The sequence below is a fragment of the Ursus maritimus genome, unplaced genomic scaffold, assembly GCF_017311325.1.
Source record: "Ursus maritimus isolate PB19 unplaced genomic scaffold, ASM1731132v1 scaffold_20, whole genome shotgun sequence".
NCBI classification, from domain to species: Eukaryota; Metazoa; Chordata; class Mammalia; order Carnivora; family Ursidae; genus Ursus; species Ursus maritimus.
In genome coordinates, this window is record NW_024424453.1 from 27,680,831 (window position 1) to 27,701,279 (window position 20,449).

A 20,449-nucleotide genomic window follows, 5' to 3' on the forward strand; every position below is an offset into this window, starting at 1 on the left:
AGGACGGAGGCTGCAAAGTTTCTTGAGACCTAGGCTCAGAGCTTGCCCAGCATCACTTCTGAAATTAACATCTCATGCTAACTCGCCAAACCACGTCGTAAGGACAGCTCACATTCAAGGGACAGAACAAAAGACCTCTCAGAAGTACAAAGTTTTGTGACCAATTTTGCAATCAAACACAGCAAGAATGAGCAAAATGGACATCCTCTTGTGCTGTTGGTGTGGTCACCAACTGATAAAATCATTCATGGGAAGTTTGCTAATATATAACAAAAGCCTTAAAAATCTCTATAACCTCTGATCCATTTTTAAGAATTTATTCAAAGAACCGATTTGAAAAGTATGTAAAGAGATGCATATCAGAATGTTCATACATCACTGGTTATAATAACAAAACATTTGGGAAAAGTTAACTATCCTACCAAAAGGGATTGCTTATATGGATTATAAACCATGTAGAGAATAGAGAACTATGCAGCTGATTTAAAATGATGACATACGACTATGTTCACCTACGTGTGAAGAGTCAAGAAAAGAAAGCAGGTTGCAAAGAACATGTTTACTATATCCTGCTTTGGACTTTCACTTTCATTTTATATCTTTCCATATCATCCATTTTCTTGTTTTAATTCTGCTCAGGCTTTTTTGTTCAGTTGGTACTTATATATTTTTTTTGTTTTATTTTAAATTACTGAAATTGAATTGTCTGGTATATAGTTCTATGGGTTTTAACACATGCATAATTCATGCTCATGTAAGCACCCCTACAATCAGAATACAGGGCAGTTCTGTCACCCCAAAATTCCCTTGTGCAGAATCTCTGTAGTTATATCCTCTTCTTTCCCCCTAAGAGTTTCTTTGTATTGTTGAGAAGTATTCCTTTATATGGATGTACCACAGGGTGTTTACCATTCACCTATTGAAGGGCATTTAGGTTGTTTCCAATTTGGGGTCATTGTGAATGGAGCTTCTTGAAACGTTTCTGTATAGGTGTTTGTGTAAACATAGGTGTTCATTTCTCTGGGATAAATGTTCAAGAGTACAGTTGTTGGGTGATATGTTCAGCGTATTGTTGTTTAAGAAACTGCCAAACTATTTTCCAGAATTGTACTACTTTACTATCCCACCAGCCATGTATGAGAGATTGGATTTCTCCAAAACTTTGTCAATATATAGTATTATCACTATTTTTTATTACTGCTCTTCTAATAGGTATGATACCTCATTGTGGTTTTAATTTGCATTTTCCTAATGGCTAATCATGTTGAACATCGTTTCTGGTGCTTATTTGCCACCTGTAATCTCTTCTTTGGTGAATGTCTGTTCTTTTACCCATTTTCTAATTGGAATGTCTTTGCACTTGTATAAAAAAATCAATTTGCCATATGTGTATGGTTCTATTTCTTAATTATGCTCCATTTATCTATGTATCTATCCCTTTGCCAATATCACACTGATGACTATAGCTTTATAACATATCTTAAAATCAGCTGGCTGGAGTCCTCCAACTTTTTTTTTTTTTCAAAATCTGTTTGATTACTCTAGTTGCTATATCTTTCCATCTATATTTTAAAAACATCTTGCCTAAATCTAAAATATATAAAAATTTTCCAAGTTGGAATGGAGTTTCATTAAATCTACATAGATCAATTTAGGGAGAATTGCCAATTTAACAATATTGAGTTTTCAATTCATGAATATGGTATGTCTTCCCACCTATTTAAGTCTTCTTTAATTTGTTTAATCATATTTTGTAGTTTTCAACATCTGGCTCCTGAACTTTTTTTTAGATTTATACTTAGGTATTTCAACTTTTTGGAGCTATGGTAAATAGTAATTTTTAAATTCAGTTTCCAAACATTTGTTGCAAATATAAATATAATTGACTTTTTGGCACTAACCTTGTATCCTGTGACCATGCTAAACTTTCTTATTAGCTCTAAGAACTTTCTTTGTAGATTACTTGATAGTTCCTATGTAGACAGATGTGTCATCTGTGAAAAAGGAGAGATTTATTTTTTCCTTTCCAATCTATAGGACTTTTATATCCTTTTCTTGTTTTATTTCACTGGGTAGAGCTTCCAGTGCAATGTTTATTAGGAGCAGTGAGAGTGGACATCCATGCCTCATTCCCAATCTTAGGGGGAAAACATTCTATTTTTTACTATTAAATATGTTGTTAGCTATAGATTTTTGGTAAATACCCTTTTTCAGATTAAGGAAGTTCCCTCCTATTCCTAGTTTATTGAGAGGTTTTATCATGAATAGATATTAAATTTTGTCAAATGCCATTTCCTGCATCAGTTGATATGATCATGTGGTTTTTCTCCTTTGGCCTGCTAATATTATTAGGCGAATTACATTCATTGGTTTTCAAGTGTTGAACCAGCCTTGAATTGCCTAAATAAACCACACTTGATTATGGTTTATTAGTCTTTTACTATATTGCTGTATTTAATTTTTTAATATTTTTTGAGAATTTTTGTGTTCATAGGAAATATTGGTCTAAAAAGAAAAAGAAAAGAAATATCAATCAGTCTGTAGTGTTCCTTTCTAATACTGTCTTTGTCTGGTTTGAATATCAGATTAATGATGGCCTCATAAAATGGGTAATGAAATATTTGCTACTCTTCTGTTTTCTGAAAGATTTTATGAAAAATTAGTCTTATTTCTTTTTAAATATTTCTTGGAATTTGTCAATGAAGTCATCTGGACCTGGCATTTGTTTGTTTGTTTCTGGAAGATTTTGTACTACAATTAGTTTTTTTTTTATATATAATAATATTTTTTTATTATATTATGTTAGTCACCATACAGTACATCCATGGTTTTTGATGTAAAGTTCGATGATTCATTAGTTGCGTGTAACACCCAGTGCACCATGCAATACGTGCCCTCCTTACTACCCATCACCAGCCTATCCCATTCCCCCACACCCCTCCCCTCTGAAGCCCTCAGTTTGTTTCTCATAGTCCATAGTCTCTCATGCTTCATTCCCCCTTCTGATTACCCCCCCTTCTTTATCCCTTTCTTCTCCTACCGATCTTCCTAGTACTTATGTTCCATAGATGAGAGAAACCATATGATAATTGTCTTTCTCTGCTTGACTTATTTCATTTAGCATTATCTCCTCCAATTAGTTTTTAAAATAGATACAGGGTATTGAGGTTAGCTACTCATTGGATGAGTTTTGGTAGTTTGTAACTTCCAAGGAATTGGTCCATTTCATCTAAGTTGTAGAATTTATGTGCATATAGTTGTTTGTAGTATTCCCTTATTATTCTTTTAATATATATGAGATTGGTAGTGGTCTCACCTATTTCATTCCTGATATTGGTGTCTTGATTCCTGATTTGTGTCTTACCTCCCTTTCTTTTTGGTCAATCTGGTTATCAATTTTGCTGATCTTTCCAAAGAACCAGTTTCTGGTTTTATTGATTATTTTCTCATTATTTCTTCAGGTTTTTTTTTTCTGCATCACACTATTTCTCCTCTTCTTCTGGGATTTCAATAACATGAATGTTAGGCCTTTAAGTATTAACCCACAGGCCCCTGATGTTTTGTTCACTTCTTCTTGCTGTGGTTCATATTGGATAATTTCTATTGATCTTTCTTCAAATTCACTTACTCTTTCCTCTGTCATCTCCATTCTACTATTTAGCATATCCAGATAATTTTTCAAACTATTATATTTTTTAGCTCTAAAATTTCTATTTGTTTCATCTTTATAGTTTTTGATGTTTTGCTGATTCTTGATATCTTTCCCTTTATTTCAAGAGTATTTGCCCTCACTTTTTAGAACATGGTTACTATGGCTATTTAAAAATCTATCTGATAATTCCAAAATATATGTCGTCCTGAGGTTAGCATCTGTTGATTATCTTTTCTTTTCAAGTACAGATATTCCTTGTTCCTCCTGTGCTGGGTAATTTTGGATTGTAGCCTTTGCAATGCTATACAGATCTGCCCTGCACCTGTACCTCCCAGTGGCCAGTCGAGGCATTGGTCTACTCCATCAATTTAGTTCTCAAAGACTGTGGTACGATGCTTAGGATGAGAGCCATGTATGCTCAACACACAGGTGACCACAAGAGTTCACCCACACCTGTATGGATTTGCTTTCTTGAGCCCCCTCTCCTTCATAATCCACTTCCCAGTTCTCCAGCACAAAAGCTGGACTTTAGTTTCCCCACTCTGCCAGGCACTTCTCACAACTCTGTTTACACCTAGAGACAATCAATGGGGGACAGAGAGAAAGAAAAAAAACATGAGTATTTGCCCCCACATTCTAGGGAATCATAGCTTCTCTGGTGCCCTCCCTCGAAGACTCGGGTACTTAAGGTTTTGACTGACCAACAAAATCACTGCTACACTGCTACCAACAGACTTTCCTAGGGACTAAGTGGGGAGATGACAGAAAAAAGAGAGGAGTGCAACAGGGGATTTCCCCACACTTTCTGACTCTTAGAGGTTTCCTTTCTTACTCCGCAAGCTGGAAGAAAGGACTTCCCTTGGAGCACTGTTTCTCTGTACCCTTGTGCACTTCTGGTTTGGGGCTGCCTTTGAGTCCATTCTAAGTAATACCATGAGGGGAGGGGAATGGTACGCTCACTGCAAATTTGGTGATGCTTTAAATGCTAATCTTATTCCCCAGCTTGCCTTCTCTGATTTACCTTACAGAATCCTCAAATAGTTGCTCCATGCATTCTTTCCAACATTTATAGTCACATTCAGTGGGAAAGACAAGGTAGAATGTTCTTATTCCATCTTGCCTGGATCCGAAAATTGTCTGCTTATATTTTGTTTTTTCATTTTTTTAAACAAGAATTATTTGTACATCCAGAAGAAAGCTTAAAACCAGTTGTGTTTTGTTGTTCAAACATCTGTCACGGGACATTGCACCCTTTCCTAACAGCATCTGGTTGAGAACATCACCTCCATTCCTTTGCAGGGACACAGCTGACTGTGGAGGTCCACCCTCGAGATGCCATGCCCCAGCTGCTCAAGAAGTTCTCCTTGGCTAAATGTACGTACGTACAGGGCTGCTTGTGTGTGGAGGGCTGGCAGGGAGGAATCAAAGTCACCTAATGGGCCAGAACCCAACCTAGGCCTCTTATGGGGAAAGGAGAGGAGTAACCTAGGCCTACACACTGGAAAGAGGCAGAGGCGTGACAGCTTCATTCTGGGGACTCTTTTCTCCATAACTAACACCCACTGTTCTTGAGTCTGTGCAATTAGGTGTGGGTAACACAAGGCATTTAGCAGATGAATTTCATCACAAGAGTGTTGTTTTTAGGTACCATTTATTGTCTGCCTAAAAAGTGGCCTACACCGTGGTAAACATTTTATACTCATTAACTTTTTAACCCTTGGATATAAACCAGCATCATCCCCACCTTATAAGTCAGCAAAGTGAGGCCCAGAGAGGTAAAATAACTGCCTAAGGAACCAGCTAGAAAGTGAGTCAAAACCAGGTCTGCCTGAGACCTGCACTCTTAGCCACCATGCTTGGCTGTCTTGGTGCAAGGTGCACAGACTCAGGCCCATGATGTCTCTTCCACTCCCTTCTTGGTCCTCTCCAGGCATCTGTCTACCTTACGGCTAAAGGTATCTGGGGAAATGCTGGCCAAGGAATGGAGGCTTTAGAGCAGCAGGGATCAGGTTCTCTCCATGTCCATGCATGGGCAAGGCAGGCCCTCCTGGCTGCCTGGTCCTGCAGCCCTCCGTGGTCAGGGTCTCAGAAGGGCAGTCACCTGTAGAGTGGACAGGCCCTGGAGTTGACTGGCTGGGCTCAGATCTCGGCTCTCACCTTGGGCAAGTAGCTTAACCTCCCTTTTGGAATCAAATTCCTCATCTATGAAAGAAGGAAAATAATTCACCTTCCTTCATAGGACTGTTGTAAACTTAAATGAGATAGTCGCTCTAAAGCACAAGGCAGGCACAGTAAATGTGCAAGAGATGCTAGCTACGATGTGGAGCCCTCATTACTCTGCCAAAAAATGCAGACGGAAATAAAATATAGATGCAAGAAACACAAGGACCGCTGTTTCTCAGTGCCTCTATACATTTGTAACCTTTCATTGGTATATTTACAAACTTCGGTGGGCTTCAAGGGCATAAAACGACCTGTCTTGACACCCTACTCCCCAGCTCTTCCCAGTTCCATCAGGGACCCACATCGTCCTGACCTGGTTTCACATCAGCAGCTCCTCTCCTGCAGGAGTCTAATAACTGTTGGCAACCATTCTACACTAACAGTCTTGGGCTGATAGGATTTGTTTGCCCTTGAATCTTCCTGAGGAATAATTTAATAATTGCTTGACCTTTCTGAGTTTCAGCTCCATAGAAACTGCCTTTCTCTTGCCTCACATTCATTTCTTCCCCTGGTCAGTTCTTATCTGGCAACGAATATGCTGGTGCTTTGAGCATCCCCAGATGTGTTCCAAATGGTGGGGAATCCAGAGCAGGGCAGGAGCTCCAGGTGGGCCCACTGCGGAACAAAGAGTGTTGATGTCAGAGTAAATTCCACCTTTGCTCACAGACTGCAGTTCTCTCTCTTGTCATTCCCTCCCTGGCTCCCAGTCCTTCCTCTACCTCAGGAGGAAGTCCAGAGCTATGGGTAGTATGGGAGCAAGAAGGCTGGGGAAAGACAGTGAAGAGGAGGGGACAGAAGCCAGGACTACCAAGTACACAATAATCATCTGGGCTTGCATTTTGATTTCTTCTGAAGCATCTCTACTTCTGACCTTTGGGATATTGCAGGTTTACAAGGTGATAAAAATGGAAACACAAGACCCCGGCAGCCTGGTGCAAAAGATACCCATGGTAAGTGGCAGGGCCTTCTCCAGGGCCATCCTGTGAGACGGTGAATTGGTTTAGCCTCGTGGGCCAATCTCCAGTCAATTGGAAATGGCTCCCTGGGTATATGTGAGAGTCTGGGGCTACTTCTGGGCTCAGGAGGGGAAGAGTTTCATGATTGATTAGTAATGTCCACCATGGACACGGGCAGTGTAATGAGAAGCTCACACACCGTATGACCCCGAACCTAACGCATAAACCCCAACAACGAGGCAGCCCATTACCAAAAACATATTAAAAACAGAATTCAAAACTGTGTTCACTTTAAATGGAATGACAAGCACCTGTAAGGTAGGAGGCATGTGAATACGCAGAAGGGGACAGAGGGTAAAACCCTGAGTGGGGTGATAGATGGCCTGGCTTTGAATCCTATTTTTGTCCCTCACTCACCTTCCTCGGGCCTCAGTTTTCCTCTCAGTAGACCAGATGGTGTCTAAGGTTTGGTAGAATTTGGCACTTCTTCCCATTGTTTTGCTTTAAAATTAGAATAATTCAGTTAATGCCACTGGTATTTTAAACGTATTTATGCAAAATCATATTTAGATCTTATGTAATCTCTTCAGAAGGTAAATTTAATGAGGCATAAATCATTGTGGGTATTTTTAATGTTCAGATATTGTAAAATGGAACCAAGAAAGGGTAAAATTAGTAATAGGGTTTCAGTACCATTTTAGAAATGTCATCCTTCTTCTCAGTGGGGGCGGGGGAGACCTCATTTGCAGAGTTGTGCTGAGCAGAAATTTGTTAAATATAAGCCCACTTCATATCCACTTAGGTCAGCCAGCTAGCCCTTGTCCGAGAATGGCAGGAGCCAGATTCCGTGGAGGGAGAAGGCACTGAGGGCCTGCTGAGGGTCCCTACCCCCACCTTAGGGGCTGGCTGGACAGAGGCTGTGCTCACACCTGGATAGGGACTCACAGTGATCTAAGTAATGAGAAACAGGAGACCCCAGCTCCAGCAGCAGAGGAGTGAGCCACAATGGTGCCAGGCTTCCAGGGAGCCCCAGGGTCAGATTGTACAGGACAGAAGGTTTGGGGAGGGTCCAGGAAACGTCTTGGTCCCTTGTAGAAGGAGCAGAAAAACAAAGAAAGAAACTGCTATGTTGTTGAGTGACACCCGCAGCCTCAGGGTTGGTTTACACAGCCTGCCCACCCCGGGCATGCTCTGCCCCCTCTGGGAGAGGAACAGCCCTCAGATCCTGGATGTGTCTGAGCACATGACATGGTGAGGACCCAGTTGGAGGCTTGGGGTCAAAGAAACCAAATGCCTCTAGGGGCTGCTGCAGAGTATCAGCAGCAAGCAAGAACGCAGCACAAAGTGGCCTTGGGGAATGTGCCAGATCTAGGTGGGTCGTAAAGAAAGAAGGCCCGGTTCCTAACAGGAAGGGACCTTGTAGCAGTGGGGAAATGTGGACGGACCCACATGGTCTGCTCAGACAGCCGATCAGAGTTTGGGAGCTCCTCCGTGGCTGGAAATTGGCCAGCTCCCTAACCAGCTGCCACTGCCTCTCAGCCAGTGCCGGCCCAGGGAGGGTCGTGCAGGAGCTCCCCCCCCACTCTCTCACCCCATTTCTTGGGCCTGAGGCACCAAGGCACCTGGGGTGCCTGTTGCTAGAACACAACTGGCTTTCTTGGGGTGCTCCAGTCTCCAGCTGACTGTGGGCATGGGAGGAAGCCTGTCTGGGTGCCAAACCCACTTTACCCTACAGAAGCCTGCGTGGCCTGGTTCTAGCACACCCTCCTTCAATACCCAGGATGCCCTCCACCTTGGGCACCGTGGCTATGGCACAGACCCTCCTTTCTGGAACCCATCAGGGACGGGCAGCATTACCCGGACACTTCCCACCAAGCATTCATTCCTGGCAAAGTTAGCAGGAAATCTGCAGAAAACTAAATGGTGGGGAGAAGGGGGTTCCATCATTAGTCGGCCTGGGCACTGCTGAGTTAATTGAGAGGAATCCAGTTTCTTTACTGCTGACTTCCCGAGGTCTGCAAATAGGCTTATATGGCCTGTGAGTCTCCAAAGAACTAGAGAAGTTGCCATCATTCACAAGCCGGTTTGACCAAGGAATCCTTCTCGGAGATCCAGCTCTTGGGAGCAGTTTTTCAGGCTCTGGGCAGCAGTGTTGAAGGTCAGGCAACCCCAGCTCCTCAAAAAGACAGGGAGGCCTGGGCCAGGCAGCCCTCGTCAACAGGCCTCAATAGCTGACTGAACCTCCCTGTGTTTCCAGCCTACCCCTGGGATCGGTCCAGCCTGAAATCCATGTCCCTGGACCTGCGGCAGTTTGAGAAACTGGACACCTATGCCTCACAGGTAAGAGAACGAGCCCCTCTGTGTAAGGCAGCTTGGAGAGTCCCGAGTCAGGGTGATGAGCCTCTCCTCAGGCCCCCCTGAATGCATCTGCAGTCCCTTGGACAGATGGCCCAGAGTGCCTGTTCACACCGTATGGATGGGGAAATGAAGACCAAGGCACCAGACTTCTGCCCAGGACAGAAGGCCATTCCATCCCCCCAACGCTGCCCACGGTCCTGACACGCCCACCCTGGGCGCACACCCTGCAGGCACCCCAATGGCAGGCCCCTCTGACCAGCCCCATCCTGCCCCCCCGCCATTGCCCACTCGGGCATTGCTGCTGCTGAGCCAGGCCACCCGGCCCACGAAGGAAGGGAACAAGAGGATGAGGCAGGGCCATGGATGCCGCTGGCTGGCACCCAATGCGACCACAGCCATGCTCGTCCCTGGAGCACGGGGGCTGCCGAGCTCTCGCCTCCGGGTCTGGGCTCATCTGGGTGGGGTTGGGGGGCGGCAGCTGTATAAGCTAAAGCACTGGACACATGGGGGTCCTGGGAGCCAGGTGGGAGCTTCACCACAGAGAGTCTGATTGGAAGGGCCAAGGAGCTGGACCCATTGCCGAAGTCCGTGTGAGCCGTGGTAGGCTGGGAAGCAGGGAGGTCATCTACAGTCTGCAAAGAACACCGTGCGGTTGGCACACAGTAGGTGCTCAAGAACTTGTTCGTTGAATTGATGAGTGGGTGGAGAGGGGAATGGGTCCAGAGTCAGATTAGAGCCAGGGCCATCAGTAGGGGCCCGTCCGCCATCCCAGCTGGGGCAGGTGTGACGTGGCTTAAGTGGCACCATGAGAGCAGAGAGGAGTGGAAAGGTCAACACTGAGCCGGAGGCAGAGGGAGGACTCCATCCCGGTGTATGGGAGGGAGGTGGAAGGTAGGGGCCACAGGCTGCTGGACTGAGCGACGGGGGGAGGGAGGGACAGCTCCTCACTGCAAGGAGCAAGTCTCAGGGGATGACAAGTGTGTTTAGGGGCAATGGGTTCTAGTACCTGTGGAACAGCCAGTGGACGTGAGCACTGGGCAACCAGGTCTCCAAGCCCGGAGCCATGTCCAGCCTGGAGAGATCTGGGCAGGAAGCACTGATCTGGGAACCATCAGATTTAGCGAAGAGCTGAAGCCATAGGGTCGGTGTCATCTTGGGGAGGACAGGGCAGGAGGTCCAAAAGGGCCCTGAGCCACCTGAGACCAGGGGCAAGACCAGGAAGTTCTCGAAGGTGCAAGGAGAGCTCCCTGAGGTGGGGGATGGTCAGTAGCATGAGCCGTTCCATCTGGTCAGGTGAGGTTAGGATAGACTCATTTTGACTACTTCCACACTGAAGTGCTTCCTACTCCCAGAGGTGCAGTTCAGAGGGGGGTCCTCAGACTCTGGCCGGCTGAGGAGCATAGCAGGAATGAAGGAGCAGGGAGTAGAGAGAAGACCCCACAGGAGCCTGGCAGAGAAGGGGAAACGAGCTGTAGGCAGCCCTGAGAAAAAGATCTGGGGAGTGGGTGCAGACAGGAAGCGATAGGGCAGCCAGGACTGGAAGGGAGGAGGTGAGGACACAGGTGAGCAGGGGCACTGCCTGAGGAAGAGCAAAGCCTGCAAAGACAGGACGCCTGGACGGAAGGCTAACAGAGAGGCTGGCTGCACAGGAGGGAGGGCTCATTAAGGGGAAGTCCTGCCTGAGCCTTTTGAGTCTGAGGCCAGGCTGTCTCTGAGAGGGAGAGAAGGGGGGTGGTGTCAGGGTCTGAGGAGGGTGGGGTGTGTTGTAATGGCCATCAGAAGGGACAGGACAGGCCACTGGCCAGGCTTGGAGAGCATTACCAGGAGCCCAGCTGAGGCTGGAGACCCAAAGCAAAGCAGTGGGTGTCCAGAGCCAGCCAGGCCCAGGTAGAGCCGGGAGGTGGGGACCAAAGGCCCAGAAGCCATGGGGTTAAGTCCGGAGTCAGCCAGGCTGGAGTGTGGGCCCTGCAATGGGTCAGGCGCTGTCCTTGGCCCTGCGAGTGGAACAAAGACAAGAACTGTGGAGTTGGAGATGGCCAATGAACAAAAGTAGGCAGACAGCAGGGCCCAGAGGGCTCCTTGTGGTCAGACAGCGCATCCGGGGGTTCTGATGTGGAAAGGGAGTACCTTAGGGTAGGGGCTGGCCGAGGCATGGGCAACTTTCAAAGAATTAAATACCCAGTGGCCCCAGCACCTCTAGAAAGATTAAACATGGTCAGGGCTGCCTTTCCTACAACCCCAACCGTTTTTCCTCCCTAGGGTCCCTGCGAGAAAACCTAATTTGTTCTTTTTGTTTTAATTGTGGTAAAATACATATAATATAAAATTTGCTGTATTAATCATTTTTAAGTGTACAACTCAGTGGCACTGATTTGCATTCACGATATTGTACAACCATCATCCCAAACAAAAACTCTATACGCGTGAAGCAGTCACTCCCCATTCTCCCTGGTAACATCTACGGTACTTCCTGTCTGTCTGAACTCGTTCTCTCTCGATACTCCACGTAAGTGGACTCATCCAGTACGCATCCTTTTGTGTCTGGCTTATACGGCATCGTGTTTTCCAGGTTCAGCCATGTTGTAGCGTGTGCCAGAACTTCACTGCTTTTCGTGGATGAGTAATATTTCATCACAGAGATACACTCCTTGTGTTTACCCGTTCGTCTGTGATGGACACTTGCACTGTTTCTGCCTTTGTGTATTGTGAATCACGTTACCATGAACATAGGTGAACAGGTGTGTGTCTGAGTATCTGTCTTCAGTTGTCTTGGGTATCTTCCTAGGAGTGGAATTACCGGATCGTACGATAATCCTGCTCAGCTCTCGGAGGAACCCCGCACTGTTTTCCACGGCAGCTGCGCCCTTGTACATTTCCACTAACAGTGCACGAGGCTTCTAAGTCCTCCACATCCTTGCGTCTTTCCTACTACAGCCATCCTGCCGGGTGTAAAGTGGCGTCCGGTGGTTTTGATTTTCACTTCCCTAGTGACTAATGAGGTGGAGCAGGTTTTCGCTGGCCATTTATGTGTCTCCGAAGAAGTGTTTATTCAAGTCCTTCACGCGTTTAAAATTGCGTTGTTTGCCTTTTTGCCGTCGAGTTGTAGGAGTCCTTTACATATTCTGGACATTCATCCCTTATCAATATGTGATTTGTGAATATTTTCTCCCATTCTGTAAGTTGTCTTTTCACTTTCTTAATAATGTCCTCTGATGCCCAGAAGTTTTTTATTGTTGTGAAGCCCAATTAAGCTATTTTTTCTTTCGTACCTCATGCTTTTGGTATCATATTGAAGAATCTGTTGCCAAATCCAAGGTCATGGTGATTTTCTCCCATGTTTACTTTGAGGAGTTTTATCATTTAAGCTCTTTTATTTAAGCCATTGATCCTTTTTGAGTTAATTTTTTTGAAGATTTATTTATTTATTTATTTTGAGAGAAAGAGAATCTTAAGCAGACTCCCTGCCGTGCGCAGAGCCCAACACTGGATTCGATCCCACAACCCTGAGATCATGAGCCAAAACCAAGAGTCGGATGCTTAAGCAACTGAGCCACCCCGGTGCCCCGAGTTAATTTTTGTATACGGTATGAAGTAGGGGTCCCACTTGATTCTTTTGTATGTGGATATCCAGTTGTCCAACACTATTCTTTCCCCATGGAATAGACTTGTAATCCTTGTCAAAAAAGTCAGTTAGCCATAGGCATATAAATTAATTTCTAGACTCTCAATTCTATTCCACTGGCCTATGTGATTCTTATGTCACTACGACACTATTTTGATTACTATAGTTTTGTAGTAGTTACGTTTTGAAATCCAGAAATGTGAGTCCTCCAACTTCGTTCTTTCGTTTTTCAAAATTGTTTTGGCTATTCTGGGCACCTTGCAATTTCATACGAAGTTGAGGACTGGCTTTTCCATTTCTACAAAAAGCTGTTGAAATTGTATAGGGATTGTGTTAAGTCCATAGATCGCTTTGGGTAGTACTGACCATGAGCAGGGGCTGCTACAGCCGCCCGGATGTCTACCCACCTGGCTGGCCCCAGAGTCGGCCGAGAACAGACGTGTAGCTCTGGGGCCAGTGACTCAGCTGGTCAGCACTACTTGATATGTCCAGCCCCCCACCAAGGGTAGCCCTCAGCCTAGCCCTTGTGCCTCTGGCCCTCTCCTCCTCCTTCTCTGCCTGGAGGAAAAGCAGCACCGGCTGCCGGTGGCAAGGCACTGGGCTCCCACAACCCTCATCCAGGCCCTGACATAGCACACCCCTCCTGCTCCCCAGGTGGCGGTCAAGAGTGGCCTGGACGAGCTGGTGAGCGACCTGCTCCAGGAGGCCCACACTGACCTGGAGAGGGTCCGCGTGATCTGGATCTGGATCTGCCACCACATAGGTAGGCCCACCTGTGGTGCCACTGGCTCTAGGACTCCCTTGATGCCACTCCCTGCAGGACCCTGTTTCTAGGGGAGACTCTCTGGGATTCACTTGACCACCATACGGTGTGTATGGAGTGAGATGGACAGTGGAGGAGAAGGGTTCCCAGATGGCTAGGGAAGACTAACCAAGGAGGGTAAAACTCACCATGTATTAACAGTCTCCATGAAGGGTCTTTGGGTGGGGAATCCCCTGTAGCCATCTGCTCACAACCAGTGACTAGAGCTAAGGCTCTTTACCCAGCAGCAGCATTCCCTCAGTCCTGGCTTCCTGGTAAACCTGCTGCACAGACCTGAGAACCCAGGACAGAAGGTCATCTCCAAGAAGGATGGGGAAGGTTCATAGCTATTGGGAAGTTATTGCAACACCATGGTTTCTTAAAGCACCAGTGCCAGGAAGAGTGGCCTCACCTCTCCCTCTCTCTGTTCCCACACCCGTGATCTCAGCCCTGTCTCCAGGCACTCAGAGCAACCTCAGGGGATCTGGGCCTGTGCACCTGTCCCCAGCTCTGCACAGGACAGCCTTGGGAGTCTGGCTAGGTCAAGCCAGGCCCTACGGAGGTTGCTAGGGGGATGCTGGATACTGCTCCTTGCAGTCAGTGGAAGAGCGAGGTGGTGGGGTGGACTTCTAGCATTTTCCCTGTGACCTAACAACCAGCGGGGGGCTCTCCTGATCTGCTGCCCCTGGGCTTTTCCTTTGTCCTCCCAGAGCAGCAGTGAGGGATGCAGCTTAGAGGATGAACTCACCTGACACAGGTAGGGTATCTGACCACAGGGCCCGAGAGGCCATTTCCTCCCTCCCCAACACCAGCAGCTCTGTTCAGCCTGGGCCTTAAGGGGGCAGATCAGAAAAAGAACATTAGGTAGGACTTCATTTACTGCCTGCCACCCTCACACATGTTCCCTTTGTACCCTCAGTGGCCACAGCAACTCCTGCCTCGGGGCCTTCCCGCAGGCCTGAGGCTCTCTGTTAGCTAAGGACGGACTGTTCAGCGATAGCTCAGAGCACCCCCTGTGGGTCAGGGTGAGGTCTTGGGGGTGGGGGCCACGCAGGGATGGGAGAGCAGCCTCAGAGGAACTGCTGAGCCGTGTGGTGGGGAGGACAAGGGCAGGGCCCCCACCCCCTGGTGCTGTCTCGGCCCCCTTCCCTTCCAGCCTCTCTTCAGAGGCCTAACGATCCAGGCAGCCCGCTCTGCCGATGCTTCGATGCTTCGCTCTTCCTCTTGCCACCAGCACAAGGAGGTGACATTTCCCAGAGCTCGCCCTGGCTGGGCCCTGGTTCCCTTCAGCCTGCGGTTTTTTCCGGGACCTGAGGGAGGCCTGCCCAAACAGTGTTGAAAGCACAGCGGAGGGCGGGGGCGGTGCCGCAGGCCTCGGACCCCCTCTCATCTGCACCAGCGTTGGTTACCTCCTGGGACCTGCTTGCTCACAGCCTCCTCTGCCCTCCAGAGTACGACGTCGAGGCTGCCCAGGAGAAGGACCGCCAGGCCTTCAAGCCCACCGACATCCTGCGGACCCAGAAGACCAATTGCGATGGCTACGCTGGACTCTTTGAGAAAATGTGCAGGTACGAGAGGCGTCCCAGGGAAGGCAGGCAGTCCCAGGCCGACCACCAAGACCCCTCCCGCCTCCCCTTCCAAAGTGCTGCGTACCTTCGCCCCCATGCCAGACCTGAAACTGGAGTTTGCAAACTCTGCTCTGGAATCCAAGTGAGTCCTGAAAAGGTCAATTTCTCCCTTTTTAACACCAGCATAATTGACTTTGCACCATCTGCCGGGCTTCGCCATGCATTAACATAATGGCAGATGAGTGCACAGAGATAATTTGGTTATAAAAGGCCCCTTTTCCACCTTCTCTGATCTCTGCACAGCTGAAGGTTAGAAGAATGGCAGGTCTGGGAACAGTAGGACAGTGGCTGCTGACGCCAAGGGGACTGTGAAAGCCTGTCCTCAGGGCTGGCACCAGGGCCCTCTCTCAGGGGAAACAGATGATCTCCTACCTGAAAAGATCTGTCAGTTGGAGAAGCTGAATAACTAGGAAGCAGCTTTTCTCTTGGAGGTTTTGGGCTCCATTTTCATTGCTCTGGGAATGAGCTCCTGGCCATGTGCCCCGGTGGGTGACAGCAGGTAAGGAAACCACTTGTGTGCGGAGGCCCCTTTGTGGCTCTAGGTGACCTCGAGACAGACTCCAGGCCGGCGGAGGCCCGCCGACCCCACAGCTTCCCTGTCCACTCTCTGAGGTCAGCTAGGTTCCTGGGGAAACAGTCAGGCAGCCGGGGAAGCCACTGAAGAGCCTTGTCCCCAGGGAGATGGACAGGCTCTGCCCACCGTCTCTGCCGGCCTCTGGGTCTTCACGGCACCCACGTCGGCCCACCAGGACTCAGGCGGCGATTCATCAAACTAAGTGCAGCAACGGGCACTCAGGAGTCGGCACATGGCCGTTGTGATGTGTCGGGGCTGCGCAGGCAGCCCAAGGCATCCTGCTCCTACAGACATGTAGCCCATTCCTGGCCTAACGCCCCGTTGTTCGGCCCTCCCACCCCCCAATAGCACCAGCAAGCGTCGACATGTGCCCGCTCCCAGACTCCTGCTTGCCCCCTGCCCTTCACATCCCCCACCTCCATGCCCCACCCCTGAGACCACCGTCCCAGAGGCAACCAGGACATGTCAGGCTGCAACAACGCTAGTCCCTCTGCAGCCCATCTGCTCCACCAGCACGGGCCGTGCCTCCCACCCCTTACGTTCCTACCCCCGCTCCAGACCCAGGCACCCCAACCTGCCTCGAGGCCTCTCCAGGAACCGAGATCCTCACTGGCCCTCTGCCCAAACTCCCTAGGCCCTGGATTCCTTTACAAGACCACAGGCTCACATTGTCCTGTAAAGTCCTCCAAAATCTGACCTCCAGCACCCTTCCAGCCCTGCACCCTGTGGCACAGGTTCCGTGTCCTCAAGCTCACTCCGCTGCCTTCTCTCTAATGCTCCTTCCGGCCCCATTCCTGGATGGCTCCCCCTCCCCCACGTCCCCTCCCTTGATGTCATCAGCACACTGTATACACGGGCTCCTGGCTTGCCTTATGCTTTTATTTAATAACTTTTCCAAATTAAAAAAAAATACTTCTTAATTATAGATAACTTATAAAATGCACAGAAACAAAAAGAAGAAAATTAGGTCACTCTGACCACTTAGAGATAACACTTAACATTTTGTCACCTCCTTTCCCAGACTTTGTTCTATCATGTACGTGTTACCTGTGCTGATTTTCCCTTATATATCTTGTGGGTCTAACATGTCTTTTATGTGTCTTCAGCCACTCTCTCTGTTTCTGCTTCTCCTATGAACACCCAACTCGGAATCCTACACACCATAGACCCATGATGACAGGAAATAAGATATTCCCAGCAGATTTGTATGAAATGGGCCTTCCTCTCTTTTTAAATCATGGATAAACCCTCAGTCTGTTTTCAGCTCTATTTGTGCCTGGCATCTTTCAGAGTGTAATTTTCATCTTAGTTGGCCAACTAATTTTTCAGTCATAGGATTTTTCAGTCATAGGATTTTTCAGTCATAGGATACATCCTTCCTTATCCAGTATAAGCCTTCCAAGCATGGTGCAGCAGGGTGCCAGACTGAAAGCCAGAGAGATGTTTGCAGTCCTCTGCTCCCCCATCCTTAATTTCCAGTCCTTGATGTACCACTTGTTAATTCTGTTCCTTTGGAAAGGCACTGAACTTCTCAGAGCCTTGGTTTTCCCATCTGTGCATGGGGACCATAGTGCCTGCTGGCCATGCTAGGACTAAGTGAGAACATGCAGTTTGGAACTGGCTCACCTGACTTTGGGATTGCTGGGTTTGTTTGGTTTTTTTTAACCTTGCCTGTCTTTCTTGAGTATGGGAAAACTATTGCTCTGTGGAACTTTCCTGCAGACGTACATAGACTCAGAAAATTGACACTTGCCTTGAGTGAACCTGTCAGGTTTTTGGCCTGATCCAGAGGCCCTCTTCTGGCCTGCAGCTGCTCATTAAAACACATCCCAACATTTTGCATCATTTAAAGCTGGGTTCTAACCTGGCAGTTAGCATGTGAAAAACTCTGTACGCTGCTCAGTTAACGGTAGCTCACGGTTCCCTGGATCCCTTTAACTTTGGCTTTAAAGATCAGTAACCTCGCCCATGTATCACTTTCCTAATTCCCCTACCTTCCAAATAATTGCCGAAGGTTTGGTAAATTCATTAGCTGAGTCCCTAATAACAGAAGACATGTAATCCACACTTGCTGATTTATCCCGGCTCGGTTGTCAGGGTGGCCTCTTAGCAAGAGTAGTACCCACACGGCCACTGTTACTTCCGCCCGTCCATTCTGCCTCCTTGCAAGGGCCTCATTAAAGACTGATTGAATAAAGTAATTCGGTGGGGAACTCGGATATTTTTGCAACATCCTTCCATTTCCTCATTGTCTTTCCCAAGTAATGGATGTGAGTTGTTTTTTGTTTTTGTTTTTTGGTTTTTTTGTTAGTGCTATTGCTTATAACTGCTGGTCTGGTTTCTTTCGGACTTCCCATCATCCAGTGTTAATGACCCTTCTTTGCCTCAGCCTTCACGAATTCTGCTTAACCTCCTTGCAGGGGCCAAGCTTCATTTCCCAGAATCCTGCCACCAAGTCAGCCTCCAGTACAAGCCCTCCCCTGTTATCCCCACTCTGGCACCACCAGCTAGCAGAGTTTCCAGAGACATTGGGGGAAGCCAGAAGCTTATTACCAGTTTGAGGCTTTGATGCCGAGGAGACTGGTTGTCCCCAATCGGATGTCAGCCTGTTCTCCATCCATCCTCCCGCCGTCACAGACAGCAAGAGCAGGAGCAAGCTTCTGCTCAGCATGATGTCCCAGACAATCCCAACACAGCAATTGGTTCCAAAGGCCCCAAAGGCTGGGGAGTGACCATCCCACCCTCTAGGGAGAGGCTGATACCCTGGATAACCTGAAGTTATCCCCAGATCTGACTTTGTCATATCAAGCCTCTGAAAGGGACATCTGAATTCCCCCGCCCTTGTAGATACGACAAAGGCTAGTGCTTGCAGAGATGAATGATGTCACTAGAACAAACCATCCTTTAATTTCCCCCCACCCATACATTTATAAAAGAAAACAGGTCTTTGCGTACGAAAGGGCTGGGGCCATACAAAGCCTCCTGAACTGTGTGCGCCAGATACAGGGCTTCAGAGTGAAAATAATTACTGCCATTAGAGTTACTGACCTCACCATTAAGGGTGTTGCAAGAAAAAGGAAAGGGGACCATACAGCAGAAACAGAGGCACCGTCAGATTTACAAGAAATCAGCTATGTAATTTGTGAAACATAAGCCATGGTTATGCTTGTCCTACAGCAGTATAGAAATCATAAAATCTGGGGGACACCTGGGTGGCTCAGTTGGTTGAGCGGCCAACTGTTGGTTTTGGCTCAGGTCATGATCTCAGGGCCATGAGATCAAGCCCCGCATCAGGCCCCGCCCTCAGTGAGGAACCAGCTGGAGATTCTCTCTCTCCCTCTCTCTCTGCCCCTCTCCCACCCCAGCTCATGAGCTCTAAATACATACATAAATAAATAAATAAATAAATAAATAAATAAATAAATAAATAAATAAAATCTTTTAAAAAAAAGAAATAGAGAAAAACCACAATATTTTCATCAAGGTACAAAAAAAAGAGCCTGCTTCTTTGCATCTCGCATTGGCTATGTCCCTCCCTCCCTCTCTTATCTTCTACGTGGCTCACACACCCTGGAGAGGTGATGGGGGTTGGGCGGGCACACTATGATGAGAGCCTAATGCCTGCAGGGCACGTTGCCCACACCAGACAGCGCGGCCACCCTGCTGGGGCCTGGCAGTGGTGTGGCTAACATAGCATTACACAGTTCCCACGGCAGGACCCGGACCATGCGTGTATACAGTAATAGTCACAGCCCGGATCCGCCACCTCCTCCATTGAGACCACTGGTGTTGGCAACTGAAAAACTACCAAAAGTAGAAACCAAGACGCTGCAGCCTGAGGTTGTTAGATAGATGTCCTGGGATGATTCTGGGGGCTCTAGAATGGCTGGTCAGATCTCATTAGGAGGTGGAAACATTTCTCATCTTCTGCCCCTTCTTCAGTGCTCTCCTAGATCTTTCCAGGTAATTCCTCTTCCTTTGGGTCCCCTGAAAGGGCTGTGTGCCTCACTAGCATTTGAGTGACGGTTCATCTGTTTGCCTCCCTTGCAACGATGAGCACACCTAGGGCAGCCAGTGAACTTTCCATTCAGAACACTGTAGTAGGCCAGTGTATTTACCGTATGATAGGATAGGATATGTGATATTATTCCCTGGTGCCCGGGACAGTGCTTTGCCCAAAAGTCAGTGATCTTTCGACGACAGGAAATGGTTGTGGGTCATCCTGACTAGCAACCGGCAGCTGGAATTACTAGTCCCACAATTTTGCATGAGAATTATGGATTATTAACAATAATGCTTCACACTATGACTTCTTTGTCCAATTCATCTTGCGCATTGCTGCCGGGGAGTAAAATACCCTCATATCATGGTCGAGCATGGCCTAAGCTCACAGCTAAGTTTCTTTGTTCATCTTTATTCTGCCCCAGGCATTCCCCATGGCCTTCCCCAGCTTCCCTTCAACCTGCCATAGGAGAATCAACTCCCTGAGATCATTTAATGCCAACCTTTCTTTTTGCCCATGATGGGCCTGGCAAGGTCACCCTGGAGGCGACCATACAGCTGAGACTGAGCCCAGATCCCCTGATTTGGCCCAGAGACCACCCATTGAGCCACCCATTTCTGCCGCCTTCCGC

General features: G+C 47.7%; 1 protein-coding gene across 3 annotated transcripts in view; it reads left to right on the forward strand.

The window, feature by feature from the left end:
* Positions 1-20,449, forward strand: part of KY (kyphoscoliosis peptidase) — a 42,767-nt gene that overhangs the window by 12,879 nt on the left and 9,439 nt on the right. For 2 of the 3 annotated variants that reach the window (XM_040636587.1, XM_040636589.1), the window contains 5 exons: positions 4,952-5,026; positions 6,763-6,825; positions 9,089-9,171; positions 13,466-13,574; positions 15,064-15,181. In XM_040636587.1, coding sequence (XP_040492521.1) covers positions 4,952-5,026; positions 6,763-6,825; positions 9,089-9,171; positions 13,466-13,574; positions 15,064-15,181 — 448 coding nt within the window. Of the gene's footprint in view, positions 1-4,951; positions 5,042-6,762; positions 6,826-9,088; positions 9,172-13,465; positions 13,575-15,063; positions 15,182-20,449 lie in introns of all 3 variants that reach the window. The other variant, XM_040636588.1, reaches the window with a different exon arrangement.